The sequence below is a fragment of the Polypterus senegalus genome, chromosome 6 (assembly GCF_016835505.1).
Source record: "Polypterus senegalus isolate Bchr_013 chromosome 6, ASM1683550v1, whole genome shotgun sequence".
Lineage (NCBI taxonomy): Eukaryota > Metazoa > Chordata > Cladistia > Polypteriformes > Polypteridae > Polypterus > Polypterus senegalus.
In genome coordinates this window covers 18,484,106-18,505,623 of record NC_053159.1, presented here as the reverse complement: position 1 = coordinate 18,505,623, position 21,518 = coordinate 18,484,106, and the positions used below count along the sequence as shown (strand labels likewise).

General features: G+C 35.6%; 1 protein-coding gene across 1 annotated transcript; it reads right to left on the bottom strand.

Moving 5' to 3' along the window:
• Window positions 1-5,624: 5,624 nt before the first annotated feature.
• Window positions 5,625-21,204, bottom strand: tmem82 (transmembrane protein 82). Its single transcript, XM_039755460.1, has 6 exons — window positions 20,938-21,204; window positions 20,762-20,834; window positions 17,656-17,833; window positions 14,525-14,933; window positions 12,933-13,120; window positions 5,625-6,386 (listed from the first exon to the last, which is right to left on the bottom strand). Exons 1-6 carry the CDS (start codon window positions 21,032-21,034, stop codon window positions 6,294-6,296), a joined length of 1,038 nt encoding a protein of 345 aa, XP_039611394.1. The 5' UTR covers window positions 21,035-21,204; the 3' UTR covers window positions 5,625-6,293.
• Between the last annotated feature and the right edge of the window lie 314 nt (window positions 21,205-21,518).

Sequence of the window (21,518 nt, the reverse complement as noted above, 5' to 3'; positions counted from 1 at the left end):
GATGGATTGTTTGATCAGAAGAAAATATTTACAGAAAGTAAGTTCTAAGAGTGGCTATTATCTAGCACTATTGTGGTTGCAAGTCATCAGCATATCCTTGTTATAAGTAATATTAATAGCTGTGTTTTCTAGCATTGTGTGTTACTCAATGAGATGTTAAAGAGGGGACTTAATGCTAGCCAAGAGAGACCTGATACTAATATCAGATTTACCAAGCCCTCCCTACCACTGCATTGATACGGCATATAACCTATACTCTTAACATGGATTATGGATGGGTTACCCTCTAGTTTTCATTAAAATCTATATTGCCATTTGAGTGATGGTAGAACAAACGTACAGTGCTTCTATACAAACAAATGACGTCACCTTTATTGTGTTTATTAAAATCACTTCGGAATGCTTTGAAATCACTGAAGTTTTTCTTTTGTTTGGCACCACTGCCTCACCAGTACGAGAAAACCCCCATATATGATATTCCATTTGACTCTTCTTTACATGTAGTTATGCAAGACATTGGACTTTGTGGGATTCCCTTTTGTTTTTTGTTCCTCTAGATCTAATTAAAAAAAAACTAATTTTTATCTAATGATAAAAAGAATAAACCATAGGTCACTTCAGCAAAAATGATCAGAATAACAAAGTTGTGCAGGCCACATTAACCAACACCAGGGGTTAACCCCTTAATGGGAGACAAGAGGTCAAAGTTACTCCTTTTCAGAATGTAAAATAGGCACATGAAGTATTGTTTTATGCTATTTTGATGTTGCTGATCATGAATATGGTAAATGGTTTTGATATTTGATTCTTTTAGCAGTGGTCCAAGCTCTCTCAGAGCCACTCCCAGAAGGTTCAAAATGAGAATTTTCAAATATAAGCATGTCGGGCATTGTTTTAGTCCTGGGGACTCCAACCTTTTTTCCCCTGAGTGTTACTTTTACAAAATGAAAATGGCCGAGAGCTACTCATGTTTTCTAACGTTTCTTCTCATTGCTTATTTCAACCCAAACAAACTGAATAAGCTTATTTTGCCTGAACATTTTCAAAATGTTGGTGTCCACAACTCACATTTTGCATTGAAACATCACAAAAATATTTAGTTCACCTGCAAGTGCATTTTGTATGCCTGTATGCATTTTCTGGTGTATCTCACACTATTGAATTAAAACATGAATGCTGTCAAAACAAAACAATGCAATTCCAAATCCACAGATATGACTTATTCATTTGTTATTGTTTCACTTCACACGTCCAGTTGCATGTGTGATGTGTTTTTTAGTTAGTCAGATGCATGGAGTCAACAAGAGAGGCAGATGTATGGTGGAGTGGAGCCCCCTTAGGTTTACTCTTATGGAGTAATTTAAATGTTCATCTGTCAGTCTTGTTCTGAACTTTGATTTCATGACATTCACGTCAGACTCACAGAGGTATGGAGACCCAAATAAAGCTGACATTTTCAGAGCTGCTTTGTGAACATTCTTATAGTTATCTGGCTCTACTAAGCTCCAGAAATGCTGACAATGCTGTTGAGACTCTTAATGCACATTATTTTGAAGGTTTACTAATAATTTATAAAATCCAATGTCTGTCTGTCTGTCTGTCTATCTGTCCGCTTTTCACGAGACAACGGATCTAGATCGGGTTTTTTTCTACAATTTGCTTGAACATTCCAGTTGATTTTGCGACTTCTCTCATTTCGCTATGTATCAGAGTTTGCTGGTGGTAATGATTTTTAAGCGTGAATCTGAGAAACATGCAGCGAGCCGAAGGGAGGGGCCTACCTCATTCACTCGCCAACTTCGGGCCGTGTACCTTAACTCCACTTAGCTAGCGAACGAGAGAACAATTGAATTCAACTTTGTTTGATATTTAAAGTAAGGTGTTACTTAGGTCTTGATGAGTTTGAGTCAGGATATTCTCTTAAGTGTATGCCACATTGAAAAGATAGATTGCAATTCAGATTGTGGATCATGATTTTGTGTTAAAAGGGTCGTGATATGATTTTTTGGAAAGATTGCTCACCCCTAATTTGACTAATCAATTTTTCAAATTTACGGAGGATTCATTAACCCTTTGGCGAGCTACTTGGAAAGGGGTTGTGAGCTACCAGTAGTTGGCGACCCCTGTTTTAGACTATTTCAAGGTCAGTAATTAGACATTTTTTTTTCTATTACAATCAAGAATATTTACACTAAACACTTAAACTGAAGCACATATTTTAATATTTTAAATATTTGGCACAACTATTCTTGTTTATTATATACTTCTACCTTAATAAATAAATCTTTACATTTTTTATGAACATGAACACCCTGAATTAGGGTGGCCTATGCCACTTCAAACTTTTTATGTAGATAAAGCCATTTCCCAAAATTTCTTGGGTATTATTTAAAACGTTTACTGTAAATTTGAAATAAAGAAAATAATTTTGTTTAGGTTGGCTAAATACTACTAGTCATCCCAATTTGTTATGAAATTTGATTCAACTGTGGGGTTGCAACTACTGGTTAGCAGAGTATTGCATCAAATACAACAGAGAAACAGTGACAGGGGAGGCTGTGGGGTGGTTTAAAGGTGAGACTTTACATTTGTGACCCTACGTTGCAATAAATGGCAACAAACTGCAATAATATGGCTCCACCCTGGGATTAAGGAAAATGCTTAATGAGTGAGAATCGATCCCAAATTCACTGCTTCAAAGGCCAGCAGGCTACCAGTCAGAGCATCATCACAATCTGCGTCGTGCTATTTCCTGGTCAGTGGACCATGATGTAGTATTTTATTCCACTTGTTCTGTCTGTGTGTGTGTGTGTATATTTTATATATATATCTATATATCTATATATATCTATATATCTATATCTATCTATATATATAAAAACACACACACAATGTTACCTACATTTGTCTAGTCAGCATACATAATACTGTAGTAGTATAGCCATCTATAATACATGCTAATACATCTATAAAACATTATAACATTAAAAAACAAATTAGCATTTTAAACACTCTACAAACCATCAATGTATTTAGATGGTGAAATTTATCATTGCTGATGACCACATCAAAAGTACTTTTTGAAGCTATCAAATTCACAGTAACGTCTTCCGTTAAACTACTGTATGCCATACGGTGTTTAAATTAAGGTTTAATTAAAAATTGAAAGTGTATATATGGGAAAACTGTTTACATATATGCACATTCTTTCATTTATAAACTTTTAAGTGTTAATTTAACACTAGTGATTCTGCGGCTGTTCTCCGATTGGGAGAATCTAGACATTAGATGGACCAGGAAAACATTTACTTTAAACACACTATTAAACATTAAGTTTACATATCGGATGTTTAATTCACATTAGACTTAATTTTAGAGGATGTTTTGCACTTGTCAAAAATGATTTTTTTCAGGTCCTGAATTACAGGTGTGCTCTGTAAATATAACAGACAAGACAGTTTCTCATGGGTTTCTAATTACTGATGTGTTCCAGCAATTACTAAACATTTAGCTGCTCTGTGGGACATACTTGTCCATCACAAACTGAACTAAACTCTCTTGCGACTTCAAGTAGCTGCCAGAATGGAAACTAGAAGCCTAAAGCACTTAATAGCTTTTTAATTACTGTACTTACAATCATCAACACTGTATGTGAGAGGCATATACTGAAGGCTGACAATATGAATACAGCAAGCAATAATTATACCACAATGGTTGAAAAGGAATTATTCAAACCTCTGTCATTGCTATCTAAAAAATAGGTCACAAAACAGTTATTTTTTTCCCCTTAAAAAATGAGATTTCTTTATGCTCCGTTGTTTTCACTATTTTTGAATGATTAGTCTATGCTGTACCTTCTGCCTTGCTGCTCTCTTTATTGCCTTCCTGGCCCTTATTTCACAAATGAAAAGAAAAAGGGAAGCAAAAAAAAATCTACTGAATGTTAATACTGAAGACAAAACACAGGAAGAACAGTGCAAATTCAAAGCGGAAGTCCTTGGGCAGTCTTTTCACATAAATAACAACTTAGTCTATTGCAACTGTGCTCATAATATTCCTCTTTTGTTGTGGCACTAACAAGAAATTTAAATACATTTTTCAACAAATCACACATGTACCATGTCAGTTTACAATGATAGAATATTCTGGCTAAATTAGGAACCAAAGAGTGCATGAAAAATATATTTGACCCATGAAGAATTATGCAAATAAACTGTTACAAAGGAATTTAATATATTCTGAAGATGTCTGCTGTAGATAAGTAAATAAAATGACAAAACGGAACACCTTACATTCTTCGCCAGCGATGGAGGAGCTGTTAAACATGTTAGACATGGCCTCTACAGGGTTAATCTAAGAATTTCTTTGCCATACTGTAGAAAGTGTTTCTGTAAGAGTGCTTTGGCTTGTTAGGTGGGAACATGAACACCGCCTTTAACCAACACAAGATAGAGCTTCAGTTGCTCATAAGAAATTAGGAAAAAAAAAATCTTGACTGCGCTGATAAGGATATTGTTCTCACATTAACTGATAATAAAAATTCTGAACAAACCAAGGCATTATCAGAGCACCCTTCTTTGTAAACAAGGACCACCCATGATATTGAGTTTCTTGTGCCTAAGCAACATAGGCAGACAAAAAACAATATCACTCTAAAAAGAGTACCAAAATATAACTTAAAGGTGGCCATCAGTAGCAAACAATTTAAACTGAGCTCAGTCACATACAACTGGGAATAATGTAGCAATGACTTTAGTTAGGAATCTTAAAATAATAATACCAATATATATCAATGTGTGAATCAATGTAAGGTATAAACAATGCAAACCACTACCTAAAAGAAGATTCCCTCTGCACTTTCTTCTATTTATGACAATACAGCAAAAGCCCCCTTAGATAAACCTGGCTTTTGAAAAACTGACAAAGGTTCATATGAATGCAAGCAAAACATTTCTAATCTACTGTAACTTCTTTTTGCCATTTTAAAAGAAGTAAAGAATCTCCTGGAGTCTGTGATTTTAAAGTGCAATTGTTTCAAGTGCATTTTTACAAAAATGTAATTATTCATACATTCTCAAAAATGTGCAACCCCCAATGACATAAAATGCTTTTTCACATTAATGTCAATGTCATTTTTTATACATTAGGTAAGAAAATGTTCAAGAAGAGATAAACAATAAAAATAATCAGTATGGAGGCACAGCTACAAACTGTAAAATGTGTATTTACACCCAGTGAATAAAAAAGGCTACCGATAAAATACTAATTTAAAAAGTATACCCCATTCCTTACCATACTTGGTAATCTTCAGAAAGTGTAAAGATGAAAAGAAATTGACTATTACCTACCAATCTGAATGCATTTTTTCACCTCATCAGTTTTAATCATTAAGGATTTCAAAGGGTGGCCTAGCACTGAGCACAGCAGGTCCTGTAGGCTGTTAGGTGTATCAGTTACTAATTAATGATGTCTCAGAAAATAAAAGGCACATACACAGATCTGTTAACTGCGTTGCAGCCATCTGCTGGACACACTGCAGTACTGCACGATGCTGCACTCTTTCCAAAAATTAGCATAAAAATCAAACGCGTCAAGGCTGTAGCAAAATAAATCAGTACTGGGGATCTTTTCAAGGGCCACCAAGCCCCACTTACGGTTTCAAACAAAGGATCTTTAACAAAAGACGTCAATGCCATGTTACTAGAGTCTTACAAATCAAGTTTAAAGGTAATTTTAAATATATTTTGAAAGTCACCATCATACTTAGGTTTGAAATTAATCCAGGCCTTTCTTTTGCATAGTTGATTATTATGTTGGCCTTACATCATAATAATCATTGTCATTTATTGGTCTCTAGTTTCTCATGGTTAACCAAGGTTTGTGGTACTTTGTTGAACATGGAGAGCAAAATTTCAAGTCTGCTTCTTTAAAACTGGTAAGTTATCTCCATGACAATATTTAGTCAAAAACTGTTGTCTCAGGTGTTAACTCAAGCCAACACAGTGCATATTCTTCAGTTATTCCATTATGCTTATTATCTCCCACTTCCTGTAAGCAAATTAGTGCTTGCTTATGAATCACTTTCATGGATTGAATGCAATGACTTTTGAAATTCCTGCACTGCTTCATTCAGGAGGAAAATACAAAAGGAAGAGGGTGACACAATGTCCCTAGGTACACATATAATTTGTCACTTTTTTCTTAATGCCATTAAGTATTGTCTTCACCCACAGAGACACCAATGCCGCAGTGTATTAAATTTTCATTCGTGCTTATAATGTAGCTAATCAATCTTATTGATTTGTGGCATCTCTTCTGTTTTCCAGTGAATAATTTAGTTGACCTCTTGACCTGCTCCTTCTCGAATAATCCAACTCAAAGCTGTCCTGTGAAATGCATAAAACAGATTAATAATGAATTAGTACATTTACATTACATTAAAAATTGAGTTTAAAAAAAGTTAAAGTTTGAAATTTGAAATTAAGCAAAAATATGCCTTTATTCAAAGATTGTTGTTTTGTTTTTTTTTGTAGTATCACTTATTTGTACCAAAAGTGGAAAAGCAGTATTAAATACTGTTGGTAAGTCAACAAAACTCTTCTACCCCAGTGATTTTGCTTCATTAGGAATTACTATTTCGCCAGAATATATTAAGCAATTCATAGGAGATAAAAGAAAAGTCAACGTTTACACTGGAATAATCAATTATATAAACCGTACCAATTAACCAATCACAAAGCTTTAAAGACATGAAACAGACTCCATGCTAATAGTCTTTTACTGTTTATTCAAAAGAAAGTCAAGACAATAATGAATAAGAATAATCTTTTTAACTCTCCATACTATATGTTGTCTCTTTCCCCACAGATGAATATACTTTGTTCTCCCAGACTTAAAATCTGCTTGGATACGCAGGATGATGAAAAAGACAGGCAAATTAGTACTAGCTGTTGGCATTTGCTGACAAAGTGAAATGGAGAAACTTTATAAAAGATTTCAACATTTCACGGATAGCATTATTGAAATGTAAGCACTATTAATGAGCATGAACAATAAACTAAACGTGAATATTCTTGAATATTGCATGTTCGAGTGTTTAGAAAGGCTCTTTTGTATAAATAAAATGTATTATATTCTTGAATATCCAAGGAAAATCAGAAACAATCTGTTCCGGGGACAGTAAAGAACAAACAAAAGCTATATCTACACTACTATATTTTCGTTTAAAAATGCAGACACTAGTCTTAGTTTTTGCCTTGAGAGTTGAAAAGGCTTGGTACTACAGTGTGGACAGTTAAAAACAGTCTTCAAAGAACACAAACTCTAATCCCACTCTTATTTGTTCCGCTTTATTAAATAGACCTTCCCATATTGGATTCTGCTCATTACATCTGATTGATCTCATTCTTTGATTGGTCACCTTTCACAGAAGAAGACCATATTCCAACACAGTAGACATAAAAGAGCTGTTTCAGTGATGCTTGTTGGCAGCTTACCTGTATACATCAAAATTCTGTTTTGTTCAGTTTGGAGGATGCATACATGTACAAAAGGTAACTACTTTACTGATTGCTACAGTTCGGCAATAAATCCCTTGGCTGGCACTGCTACTATCCCTTTAAGGATTTTCCCAACGATGCGTGCATGCCCAGTGTTGGTGAATATCTACATTGTATGCATTTTCGGTCATTGTTAGTGTGGACTGAGGTAATTTACGTCTCAAAATGTAGTATGGATGTAGCCTAAGGAAAGAAATGTAAATGGTACATTGTTTCGGCAGATTAAGCCAGTAAAATGCTTCATATTTAATTTCCTAACTGTAACTGTACAGTTGTTGAGTTTAAAAGGCTTTTTTTGATAGATAGATAGATAGATAGATAGATAGATAGATAGATAGATAGATAGATAGATAGCCCCCGGGGGAAATTTGACTTATTACAGAATCTCTTTAGATAAATAAACAGATACATTCATTTATACACGCACACACACTATATAGTCTAAACACACACCAGAATGACTAAAAGTGAAAAATTCAAAAGAAAGAAAACTTCTGACTTGCAGTTACAGTCAAGAGTGAAGCACTATACTGGTGCCTTGCTGTTAGTATAAAGGAGCCTAAGTAGAGTTTCCCGATACACTTCTGTTGAATGATTGGTTGGCTGAACATACTCAATATTGGTGAGTCAGAGAGAGGGGATACAGCTTTGTTCATAATGGCACTCAGTCATATTTTAATTCTGTCCTTTGATACTGCCTTCTGGGGGTCCAGAGTGTGTCCCATAACTGAGCTTACCCTTTTAATTAGCTTGATGATTTGGCGGTCCTCTCTTGAAGTGATGTTACCAAACCCCAAGTACATCACAGCATAGAAAAAAAAGAAAAATCACACTGACCACATATTCTACAACTTTGTGATTAAGGGTGTCACTATCCACATAAAGGACACACAGTCTCCTAAGAAATTGCCTCTCAGATTTTTTTTTGACCGTTCCTCCACTTTAATATTTAAAGTCACCAATATCAAATACGGCATGTGTTTAAATTAACCACAAATCCTTGTATGGTCCATATTAGCAAATGAACAACACAAAATTGACCTATATATATATATATATATATATATATATATATATATATATATATATATATATATATATATATATATATATATATATATATATATATATATATATATATACAGGTACATCAAGCCAATTATGAAAGTGAAAAGCAAAGGGGAAGAAAAGAACTAAATGGTGTGGCTTTTGCCTTTGCCACTTCTATGCAGACACACTACTGGCAGCAGAATAGAGGCCAGGAGTGGTGGTATTATGGAGAGCTGCAGCTGAACAGTTTTTCCGAAGGATTGGAATAGTGTACATCATACTGCACTCAAAGAACAAAAGCATGCTTCAAGCTTAGTATTAAGAGATCATTTTTCAACCAGTATTTCAAATATTTAAGAAGAGCCTGCAGAAGTAGTTTTATCAGTTGCAGGATCTTTTAAGAACTGAATCCATAGAGGTTGTAGTGACACCTAGAGTCACTAGTAGCTAACAATAAGTGAAATTGTCAGGCTGTTTGGATAGCCGAATGACTCTCCTGACTGCTACTCAATTAAATATACAGTCTCAAAGTGTATGTGTTTGCAGAGGAATGGTATTTAAATCAGCCAAATACAGCATGGCATAACCTGCAAAAAGATATTGTAATGTAGTATGAATCTTGGTGGAAGTATTCCTTGAATAGAGACCTACAGCAAATGTAAAATTATGCCTGAGTGATTAAGAGTGTAGTATTTAGTAAGGAGATAAATTTTAAGTGGTCACTTGCAAATTTGTTATGCACAGAAAATGTTTTTTTCTGAAACCTCCACATAATTGTTTCATCCTGCAATTGACAAATCCATATTCTAAGACAATTCTAATCAAAGCTAAAGTCCTAACTAGGATAAAAAAAAAAACCACACACACACACACACACACACACACACACACACATTCCATCTACCAATAGTGAAACTGACCTAATATAACTCTGGATCGAGGGGGTGCCAAACTCTATCCAGCGTTTAATGCAAGGTGGGAATCAACCCTGGAATCACTCTGTTACAGTTTCTTTACACATTCTAATTTCTAATGTGAGATAAACACCTAATTTTTAACAAAATATTATGCATCAATATATAGGCATTCATTTCATTATAGACCCTGTAATACAGGGTGAGTCAAAATTATATTAACATTTGAATGGCAGAAACAATTTATTCACAAAACATACTTCAAATGTGCAAGAGGATTTACAGGAATGTCTCACCCGGTTCGCCATCATGTTCAACACATGTACCATATGTGGCACATAAATTGGTATATACATAGCAGTACCATTTATGTTAACATAATTTTTACTCACCTTGTATTATGGTAACCCTGAAACATATGCAGAAATGGTTTGAGGTGTTATTTAGCAATTTATGGAGGTTATAAAATCTCTACAGGTGGTGGAAACCAATGATAATGGTATGGTTACAGTCGGCCTTAACATCCACTGGTCTCCCCTTTGATGTTGGGTCTCTGTGCCTACTATATATTAGCGAACAGCATCACTGCAAACATTGTCACCAACATCACTATATAATCAAATCTGGTGGACTACATTTACTGATATGTTAGACTAATCACTTAAACTTATCAATATCAACCTCACTCAGTTGATGGTACAGCTGAAACATGACATTGAAGCTCTCTGGGTGCTGTAGTGTCTGACGCCATGATTCAATCATGCTAGCTATTTTATGGAGAACAAAATGCATGCTCCGCTTATAGTGTCTGCAAGTGTAATGCATATGCAAACCTAATCTCTCCATGCTGAATTATCATGTCTGTTTTAATATAAATTGCTCCATACACCTTAGTAAAATGATCTTTTCTTTATGTGCATAACAATAAGGTATAAACAAAAATGTAAAAAGGTGTACTAAGCACCTTACAGAAGTGTCATTGGTGTCAAAGTTAGGAAATTAACTGAATGTTTTAACTCTGGTAATGTGTTTAGCTATTGCGCCTATTAATGTTAACAATTTTAAAACACAGATATGTAAAGCCTTGACACCAATGTATAGTTGTTAAATTATATACAGGAGATCAACACTGGCACCGTGTTGAAATTATGTCCTATGAAGAGTTTAAAATGTCTTCACATTGATTAAAAACATTTAAAAAAAAATACTTCAGTGATAACTTAAATAAATAGTGTTAGAGCTCATGAACCAAAAGTACTAACTGCTGCTGGTTTTGTAGTTTAATTTGTTTTCTTCTTCTCTCTGTTTGTTTCTTTCTCTGCAGTTTTTAAATTAGAAAAAAAATCTTTAATAACAAGAAAAACATTAAAATATCTGTTTCATCTTTTAATGTGGGAATTCACTAATAAGGCTAATAATGTCTTAATAATGTATAATAAACTGAAGACAAACCCACTGGTGTAGCAAAGGATTGTGCAGATTGTGGAAAGCACAAGGTCCTACGAACTTGGGGGGGCCCACTTGGGGCCATATAGATTTTAAAAAAATTTTAACAACTTAACTAAAACTACGGTTTCATAGTCTTGATGCAGTGGCTTCAACATTCAATGTCTTATTACCATCAACTCTGACGTCAATGGCTGTCAATTGAATGCTGCTGCCGATCTTCTCGTTGAACGCTATAGCACCGACATTTCACCGGCGTTATGTGCTCAATTGTCATTTTGTGCATGTTTTCAATCCATCCTGTCAACCAAGTCGACTGTTTTTGGAGTAGCTAAACTGTTGCTGATAGATCACTATGCACTGTCGTCTCCTTTAAGTGACGCTTGGACGGCGTACATGTTACTGCTGACTATACCAGTGACTGCTGCTGCAAGTGAACGATCGTCCTCCAAATTAAAACCTATCAAAAATTACCTCAGAAGCAGCACGTCGCAAGACAGACTTATTAGCTTGGCTGTACTCTGAATTAAAAACGAGCACGCCAGACAACTTGATGTGTCAAACAATGTTGAGACTTTTGCACAACAGAACGCACGCAAGCGAGTATTTTAAGGTACTCGTGATATTAGAAGTAATATGTTTTGTGACTTGTCAGTCAGTTCCATTTTTGTAAGCTTTAACGGTTTAACAAATCTGTAATTTGTTTTATTTTGTACCTTAGCATGGCTTACTGTGCATTAATGTCACTACCATGAGAATTTGTGAGCGTGAACACTTTATGATGTCCATTTTCTCAGAACTTGTGTAAAACAGTTCAATTGTGTAGTAAAATCCTGTCAGCTGGTGTTGTCATTTTAATTTGTTACAAATTGAAATTGCTTCATTTTATAGCACAGAACAGTTTCCACTTTGTAGCATACGTTATATTTTAATCATCTTCTTTCACAAAGTTGTCTTGGAAAAGTAAGATATATATATTTACATAGATATATGTACTACTATTACCCACACCTTCCACATTCCATTCCCACAATTTATTTTATGTTTGCTAACTTACATCGGCTGTAATAAAGCAATTTAAAAAGTTATTACAAATTTTATTTAGAGAGCTGGTTTGTTTGTCACCAGTGTGTGATAGTGACGCGGTCGTGGACGCCACTGCCCAGCCGGCCCCTAGGATGTAGCTGCGAATAAATTACTAAGAGTTATGCTAGACCAGAGGGGCCCACCTCATGGAGCTGCACAGGGGCCTTCAGCAAGCTAACTACGCCACTGGACAAACCACTGGTTGTTCACCTTTATGTGTTCAATACCTTCATGTATAAAGGTCTGTTTTCTAGAGTGTGTTTATTTAAAAAGCTGGCCTACTTACAAAACCATGAATGAAAAACAATAGAGTAATAACAAAGACTTACGCTTCTGTGAGGCCAAACTTAAAATGCACTACCTTCGGTTATGTAACAAGCAAATTCATTAAACAGTTTACCATTAGATATGTCCTTTGTCTTATGCTTTTAAAAGATTAGCTTGAAAACTACCAAACTTAAGTTATTTCTTTACAATCATGATGTTTAAGGCATTTTTTCCACACTTGGACCCAGGTACCCATTAGCTCCAGTTATTTTTTCAAAGATTTATAAAATATGTTTAATTTTAGACTGCGGTTTCATGCGTTAAATTAATATATACCATGAATATGAAAAAATAACTTTGACTTGAAAAGCCAAACATCTCCTTCAAGGTTGTATTCCTTATTTAGACTTTTTCATAATATCAGTTAATTAATGACTTACTGTGTACATAAATACAGAACACTGTATAGAACTATTCTAGACACTTGAAATATCTGTAAAATGCAAATCGCATTTTCCAGTAAAGTTTGGAAAAATAGTATATAAAATTCAACAGATCAAAAATTGAACATGGCTGCAATAGCATCTGTCAAAAGAAGTAACAGGAATACCTGTTTTCGACAAACTTCCATCATGGCTCCGGCTCGTAGCAGGCACCAGACCTCTCCCAGCAAAGAAAAGATGATGTGCATCACATCTAGCCACTTCCCTACAGTCAACATAAGAATAAGCAGTCCACCCATCCTCACAAACACAGTCTGGAAAGCCATTTGTTCACTGGGTTTCTGCTGTTGTTCTTCTGTGTAAAAGAGGAATAACAACAGGCAGTAAAAGAAAAGATAAGCAAGATTTTAACTTTAATCAAGTGTTTGAATTTATCCAAATATCTTGGATAAAATAAATACATAAATAACATCAAGAAGGGAGGCATAAATCACTTTACACAAACATATTCCTAACCATGAATGTTTAAAGCATTAGTGTCAGATGACAATGCATAAGCAACCTATAAAGCATAACTGCAAGATGACAAAGGCTGGTTTTCCAGAACACACAAACATCTTTTAAACATGGAAGCCTTCATGCCTCTTAGGTTAAGCACACCATTATAAAAATATACTAATAGCTACAGCTTGCATCCTAATTTACTTATGGTCCTTCAAAGTTTAATATTTGAAACAAAGTCAACACAACAGGGCTTTAAGTCTGATTATGCTTGCTTCAATTTAACCTGAACTCAGTTTGCATTTACACAAATTATGCATAACGAACTTGAACAAACAAAGGGGCAAATCTCCCAGCATTATGTCAATGTGTAAAGTGAATGGATTAAGACACTAATGTATTCTGCATGTTCTGATGATAATTATTATAATAAAGAACCACAAAAAAGCAAGTAAAACACAGACCAAAAAACGCCACCTCTCAAAATCAACGTGTCTGAAGACATCAGTTACTTTTTTGTTTGAATTTACTTTTACATATGATGATTTAATGTATGGAAATGTTATTTATAGGGTTTATTGTTATTAGTATTAATTGTATTATAGTGTTGGTTTGTACCCATTTTTGTTAGGTAACTCTCGGAAATTTTTCTTAAAGGTAATGGGGACATAACTGAACAAGTGGTATGGAAATAGGAGTAAGAAGTAGATAATTTAAATTGATTTGTATTTTCTCTTAAATAAAATGAACTTATGATATATACACATGTATTTTTTAACATATTCTTGTTTATCGTGGCATCTTGCACCTTATTACTTTAAAATAAAATTGTACAATGAGAACATAGGGATTTGGGTAGAAACTTGTCAAAGGCAAATGTTGGAAAGTTTTTCTTCACACCAAAAACCATAGACATGAGGAATAAATTAACAAGTAGAGGAGTAGAGTGTAGGAATTTAGGGTCCTTCAAATTTTGGCTTGATGTTCTTTTGGAGAATCTAGGTGAAGGTGACAAGCTTGTTGGGCTGAATTGTCTGCTCTTAGTATAATTGCTCTAATGTTCTAAACCTGAAAGCTAAATATAGACAAATAATGCAAGACTGACATGTGGCTTACTTAATTATAATTCTTTAAGCTAGACTAATCTGTCATTTTCCTATAAGATGTCTCCACTTATTTTTAATCCTTGGCATTGCCTCATGACTTTGGTAATATTGTCCAGTTTCTGAAAGAAAGTCTGCATACAATATTTTCTCACCTTGCATGTAAATAACCAAAAGTGTGTAGCATATGGTCAGTGGAGTCCAGAAGCGAACTGCCTCAGAGGTGGACAGGAAGTCCTTGTTGATAAGGTAGATTGATGCCATTCCAGCAACAGCAAAGGTTATCTTTAAAGAAGTTGACAGGAGGGATGGGATGGCATGCCAGGAGGTGAGGAGAGTGATGCAAACACCACAGTACCGCTGCTTGCTGTGCAACTCATACATGGTGCACACATGTTTTACAAGAGAAGACGTATGCCACATGAGGAGACATGCCAAGCCGGCACTAAGTAGCAGGTTAAGTGTGCCATGGGGTGCCCCCTCCTGCAGAAAACTCAAGCTGGTGGTCAAAGCACAACCTACAGAATATTGGCAAAGCAGAAACAACTGGCTGTGGTGGCTGCCCTAAAACGCACAGAAATAAAGAAATGCATTATATACTGTACTTAAATAATTTAGAGAAAGTTGCTTAAAGGATTATGAACACATATTTCAATGCAAGATTATTTCAAAAAGAATGGATAAAGTGCAGGCAATAAATTAAGAATTAAGAAATAAAGTTTTAGCAAAGAAATACACAGAAAACCTATCCAAAGATAGATAATATTTGAGGAAATTTTCATAAAAAAAACAGTATTTAAAACAATTAACTTGGCAAAAAATGGTCTGGAAATATCACCTGTAAAACTTCACACTGCACTTATCACTGCAAACATATCCACCAGTAATGCTGACCTACCATGCTTTACCATTATACATGTTAGAAATGGCCGATACCCTATAAGGTTTACCATTCCAAAGCCCAATCTAATGGATATGCCTCCTTCTTAAACAGTTTAAGAGGTTTCCTTTCTATCTCCAAGCTGAAGAAACACATTATCTGCTATACAAGAATGACTTTAAACGAACCATTTCCTGGCTACTTGTTCGCTTCCATAAATGAAATTTAAACTCTGCCTTACTCCAAATTAAAAAGTCTTTATTTCTACCAGTAGGACTGGGTTTAAGAATACTTCTGCAAAAATGCACAGCAAGGAAAGCTACAAACATAACATTTTTAGAAATGGTGATTTCAAAACAGGGCGGCACGGTGGCGCAGTGGTAGCACTGCTGCCTGGCAGTTAGGAGGACCCAGGTTCGCTTCCCAGGTCCTCCCTGCGTGGAGTTTGCATGTTCTCCCCGTGTCTGCGTGGGTTTCCTCCGGGCGCTCCGGTTTCCTCCCACAATCCAAAGACATGCAGGTTAGGTGGATTGGCGATTCTAAATTGGCCCTAGTGTGGGTGTGTTTGTGTGTGTCCTGCGGTGGGTTGGCACCCTGCCCAGGACTGGTTCCTGCCTTGTGCCCTGTTGGCTGGGATTGGCTCCAGCAGACCCCCGTGACCCTGTGTTCGGATTCAGCGGGTTAGAAAATGGATGGATGGATTTCAAAACATGCATGTTCAATGACAAATGGCTAAATTAATCTTCTAAATAGTTTCTGGAGTACAGGGTTACAGCTTATGTGCAAGTTTATCAAGACAAAGAATACAGTAGGATCATAGACTATAAGAAACAACAATAGAAGAGCTATGCAACCACTAAATGAATTGATACCATCCTAGTCATTATTTTCTGAAGTATTTATCAACAAACTACAAACAACTCATTTAAAAACAACTCCCTACACCACATTCCCACATTGCAAACATTGTAAGAAAACAATAATCATCAAAACAGATATAGTCAGAATTGTTTGTTAAACCTTCCAACATAAACTGGGGACACTCGATTATAGGAATTTTGCTTGAGCAATAAATGTTTTGTATTCAAGGCAGAACTGCAAAATATCTAAATCCTTTTGGACAAGGAGACAGAATTTGTTATAGTCAGGTACAAAGACCAAAACAAACAACTGAAATCAAAATTTAATCACAGGTCAAAGTTCATATGCTGCTGTGAAATTTCTTGTGAAGAAACAAAGTCCATCTCAGCAATCCGAAAAACTGACTAACCATGAATTACAACACAGCTATCAAGTGACAATTAACTTTGCACTTATTATGACACAAGTTTCCTGAAAACTGTTGCATTATGGTAATACTATTGCAACATTATTACACACACTGTTTTTGAAACAGAGTATCACTATTATTATTGTGTTTTGGTCCACATAAAATTGACTCAGGCAAATGCCATTGTAAACTTAAAATGGTTAGTAGAAGAGATATAACAAGAACAGCTGTGGATAGCTATTTTTCCCTGTCATCTTTAGTGTTTGCAGAGCCCACATAAATAAATATTTTGGTTTTCCATCTAACTCCATACACTACAACAACAACATTTATTTATATAGCACATTTTCATACAAAAAGTAGCTCAAAGTGCTTTACATAATGAAGAATAGAAAAATAAAAAACACAGTATGGAAATAAAATAAGTCAACATTAATTAACATAGAATAAGAGTAAGGTCCAATGGCCAGGGTGGACAGAAAAAACAAAAAAAAAAAAACTCCAGATGGCCGGTGAAAAAAATAAATTCTGTAGGGATTCCAGACCATTAGACTGCCCAGTCCCCTCTGGGGACACTAATAGTTGCCATTGAGGGCAAGTATTGAAACAAACATGCAAATATTCTCAAACACAATTGATCCAGTTTAGGGTCATGAGCGGATAGAGTCTTTTGCAGGAGCAGGGTCTTTTTGCAACACAGGAAACCATACTTAGACAGGGTTAACTCTCACACAAGCATATATAAAAATTATATTTTAAAAGATCTATCAACTTTCCAACCAAACAGAAGTATTCTGGCTCACCGGGAAGAGGCAACTTAATTCCAACAGCAATCAAAGCTGTACAGGACCATAAATCAATATATAACTACAGCTTTAAACTACATTATTCAGAAAACTTGCATCACATTCAGTGCTGTTTGCTTCTGTCTGAATTCTGTGATGGCACTTTTTAGCTCATAATGGCTGGGTCCAATTAGAATTTTTTCTTACAAGAGTTAGCATTTTGTAAATGTTTCAGTGCCACTTCAATTAAATGGACAGTGAACTAATATTTTAATATAGTTCCCTCCAAGACTGGTAATTTACCTTAGCAGCCAGTCACAAAATGCATGTCACTACCTATTTGTTTCTCACCTGGTTAGCTGACAGCAAGGAAGATACAGCTCTGAGAGAAAATTCAAGGACTACTAAAGCTCCAACACGGGCTCCAACCAGGGAAAGGATGACCATGAGTACACAGAGGTGAACTGTTTCCACAAGGCGGCCAGGTAAGCGTAGCCTGTCCCGCTCAGTGGACCACATATCTGGATCACTAAAACAAATCACAAAGAGCAGCTGTGAAGCACAATAAGTAAAAAAAGAGTCAATTGTCATGTGTCAGTATTGGGCAATATTACAAAACTAATAAGAATATTGTAACACACTTTAGGGTGACACAATAATTAGAAATCAGTTTCAGGAAACTGAAATATATAGCAGCATCAATTATTTTTATAAACACCGCATGATCTACAGCAATTGAAGACTCTGTTGGAGAAAAAAAAAAAAGACAGCCTTTCACAATAATAATTCACAAGCACTATTGTGAAACCAAGGATTGTACCAGTTAAGTTGCAACAAGCCAAAAATTAAGAATTATGCTCTTCTATGGGTTTTTAAACTAATAATATCCATATTTTTACAAAGCAGATTCGGTCCAGTTATGTAAACAAACAAAAAAAAAAAAATCAGTATGCAATTGCTGGAAAAATTTAATTTTAAAACCATCAGCCCCTTCCTGAGGTCAATTTCTTGAGACATTTTTTTTTAGGAGGGGAAAAATGTTTTGAGTATCATAAGATCACAACCTCCTTCCTCCACATTAAACATAGTTTTTGACCTTAAGAAACAAATTTTGCCTGCAAATGAATAAGGCAAAACTAGACAGTAAGTAAAGGCCATGAGCTGCCGCAGCAGCTTTCATATTAAAATATTTTCTTCACGTCTCTTACAAGTACCATTACAATTTCAGCTTTCTTTATCTAAAAATTGAGCTTACTGTATAAATAAAAAGGTTTACCATATAAATGAGATTTGCAGTAAGACATTTCAAAATGTACTTTCACATATTTACAATTTGTTTACAATTTGCCAGTTCTTGAACTCTCTACTCTAAAACGTAAAACAGCTTCAAATGAAAATGCAGTGGGAGGGTAACAGTTACTTAGAAGCCCAAGAAATATTTTCAAATGAGCTTTTGAGGTATCTAAAATTCATTAAGGATACTGCTATAAGAATTTGGGTTGAGTTACTTCTGGGAAAGTTCCAGTTAAGGTGTCGTCTTCATCAAAAGTACCATACAGACATAGAGTTCCATATTCAAGTGAAGTTCAAAAACAAGTGTAAGCCTTCAATCCTGTATGAATTGGTTTTACACGGAATTCATACTCAAAAGAAATAGAAAGATTGAAAAAAAATCCAAGCAGACAAAGAATATGAAAACTAAATTGTCTGACCTAAGATATAATGGATGACAGTCTTAACTTCAGAATATCTTTAAAATGTCACAAAAAACAGACACATCGGGATGTTTTCACATTCCTTTTGCCCAAAGCTCAAAGACATGAGAGCTATGCAGCTGCAACCTATCTCAATACAAACAAGTGTGGGTGTGTGCATACATGTGCCCTGCAGTGGACTGGCATCCCATCCAATACATGTTTTCACATTACAATTAATGCTAGGCTCCTGTACCCACAACCCCAAAACTGAATTAAGTGATTTTAGAAAATAAGTGAAATTACATTTTATAAGTATCTAATAAAATGTAGTAATATGGATTTCATTTGTTAAGTGCTAGTTTGATTCCAGGCTAGTATGACCTGATTGTGAAGCCTGAAAACCATGAGGACTGGTTGAGATCATTTATGTTAGGTAGAATGACTAGAGGGTCTGGGCGGTCTCGTGGCCTGGAACTCCTGCAGATTTTTTTTTTTTTTTTCTGTCCTCCCTGCCCATCGGACCTTTACTTTCATTCTGTGTTAATTAGTATTGTCTAATATCACTTTTATATTGTGTCTTTTTTCTCTTTCTTCATCCTGTAAAGCACTTTGAGCTACATCATTTGTATGAAAATGTGCCATATACAGTAAATAAATATTGTTGTTGTTGGCCTGTTCGCAGTGCATTCACACAAGTTTTTTTTCTCTCACAGTCACAATGCATTGTTGATTTGTAACTCTAATCTACACTGGTGCTAGAGAATTGAGGCGATGTCCACCAAAGGGCCAATTTTCTACTCATCATCTATTTCTGCTTTGCACCTGTTGTTGTCAGACTATGCTCAAAATTTTGTGTGACCCATAAAAAATAAGCAACTTCAGAATACAAATAGTAATTCTCTACATTATTCTCTTAAACTCTTCTGGCAGTCTTGCAGATGTATATTTTTGGAAGAGGTACTTATCCAGAAATGTATTATTCCAGTTCCACCTACTTGCAGAGAGACACATACACATTTCCTCCGTGTGCTCCAGTGTTCTCCTACAGTTCAAAGATATACAGGTTAGTTGGACTGGCGATGCTAAAGTTAGTCAGATTGTGGGTGGATATGTGTGTGTTCACCCTGTGATAGACTGGCACCCTGCCCAATTGTTGCTGCTGCCTTGCACCTTATACTACCTGGGATAGGTTCCAGCTGCCCAGAGATCCTACTCTGGATAACTGCATTTGGAAAATGGATAGATGAAGTATCGTTTTAACAAAACATTTGTTTCCCACATTTCTTTTTCAGTAATAATCATGTAAGAAATACACTTGAAAGCAAACAAAAATATTTGATTTATTATTATTATGCAGCTGTCATTTGACCCTTTATGTTTCTGCTGTCATCATTATGATAATAATCCTGTTATAGGGTCCCAGTAAAGTACATATTCTCTAATTTGGGTCCACAGATTTAAAAAAAAAGTTTAAGATCCCATGCTTTATACTTTTAAAATGTAACGTGATATGTAAACGAGTCTACACTAAAATAAAGGGATTTGAGCGAACATTACTACAAAAGCGCCCCGCCCCTTCTCTGATACGGAAGCTGCCGAGGATTCACGAGTGAGGAGTGCTGATTTTCGAAAAAGAAAGCAGAAAAACCCTGAAATTGCATTTCCGGCTGAAACATGGCAACAGGACAACTTTTTTGCATCTCTTTTTTTTTTTTTAAAAAAATAAGATTATCGACACTAACAGAAATATGGATACAAACCTTAAGCATTTGATGAACAAGTGGACTCTCATTAAATTGCATAGGACTGCGATGCCGCAAGCGCCGATAAGTCCTAGAAACAAAACCAAAATATTTATTCTAATACTGTTAAGCAATTGTTTTACAATACTGTTATTAGTCTTCAAATCATGCGTATCCATATCCTTCTTCCTTACCTTGCAGTAAGCTGTCCACCGGGCTGCTACCCAGGGACAACCAGGGCAGGCCGGTCCAACCGGGCAACCAGGACCACAAGAAGGAGAACATCCCCATTCTCACAAAGTTCAGCCACACTAGCGGCTCCCAGATAATAAAAAAAAGAAGTTTTAGCAAAAGTCCGCGAAGCTCGGCGTCCGCTCGTGTTGTCTGCCAGACCGAGACGCGCCACCTGCGTGCGTAAGACCAGGTTCAAAGGTTACCATGGCGACTGCCATAGTGTCCCGGGCGGGAAGGCGCATGAGAGCAGAGGGGCGTTTAATCTGTCAGGAGCGAGCCGGGAGAGCGAGGAATCGACGATGCGATATCATATAACTGGGTGCGTTTTAATAATCGGTGTGCAGAAATGAAATTCTTCAGGTTATAGAGTGATGCAATTAACCGTTAGGAGATTATATATATTATATATATATATATATATATATATATATATATATATATAGAGAGAGAGAGAGAGAGAGATCGAGAGAGAGACTAACGTGAGTAAATCACGACGACGCTAGGGGTTAGTTAGAGTTGGAAAGAAAGAGCATGCAGTAAC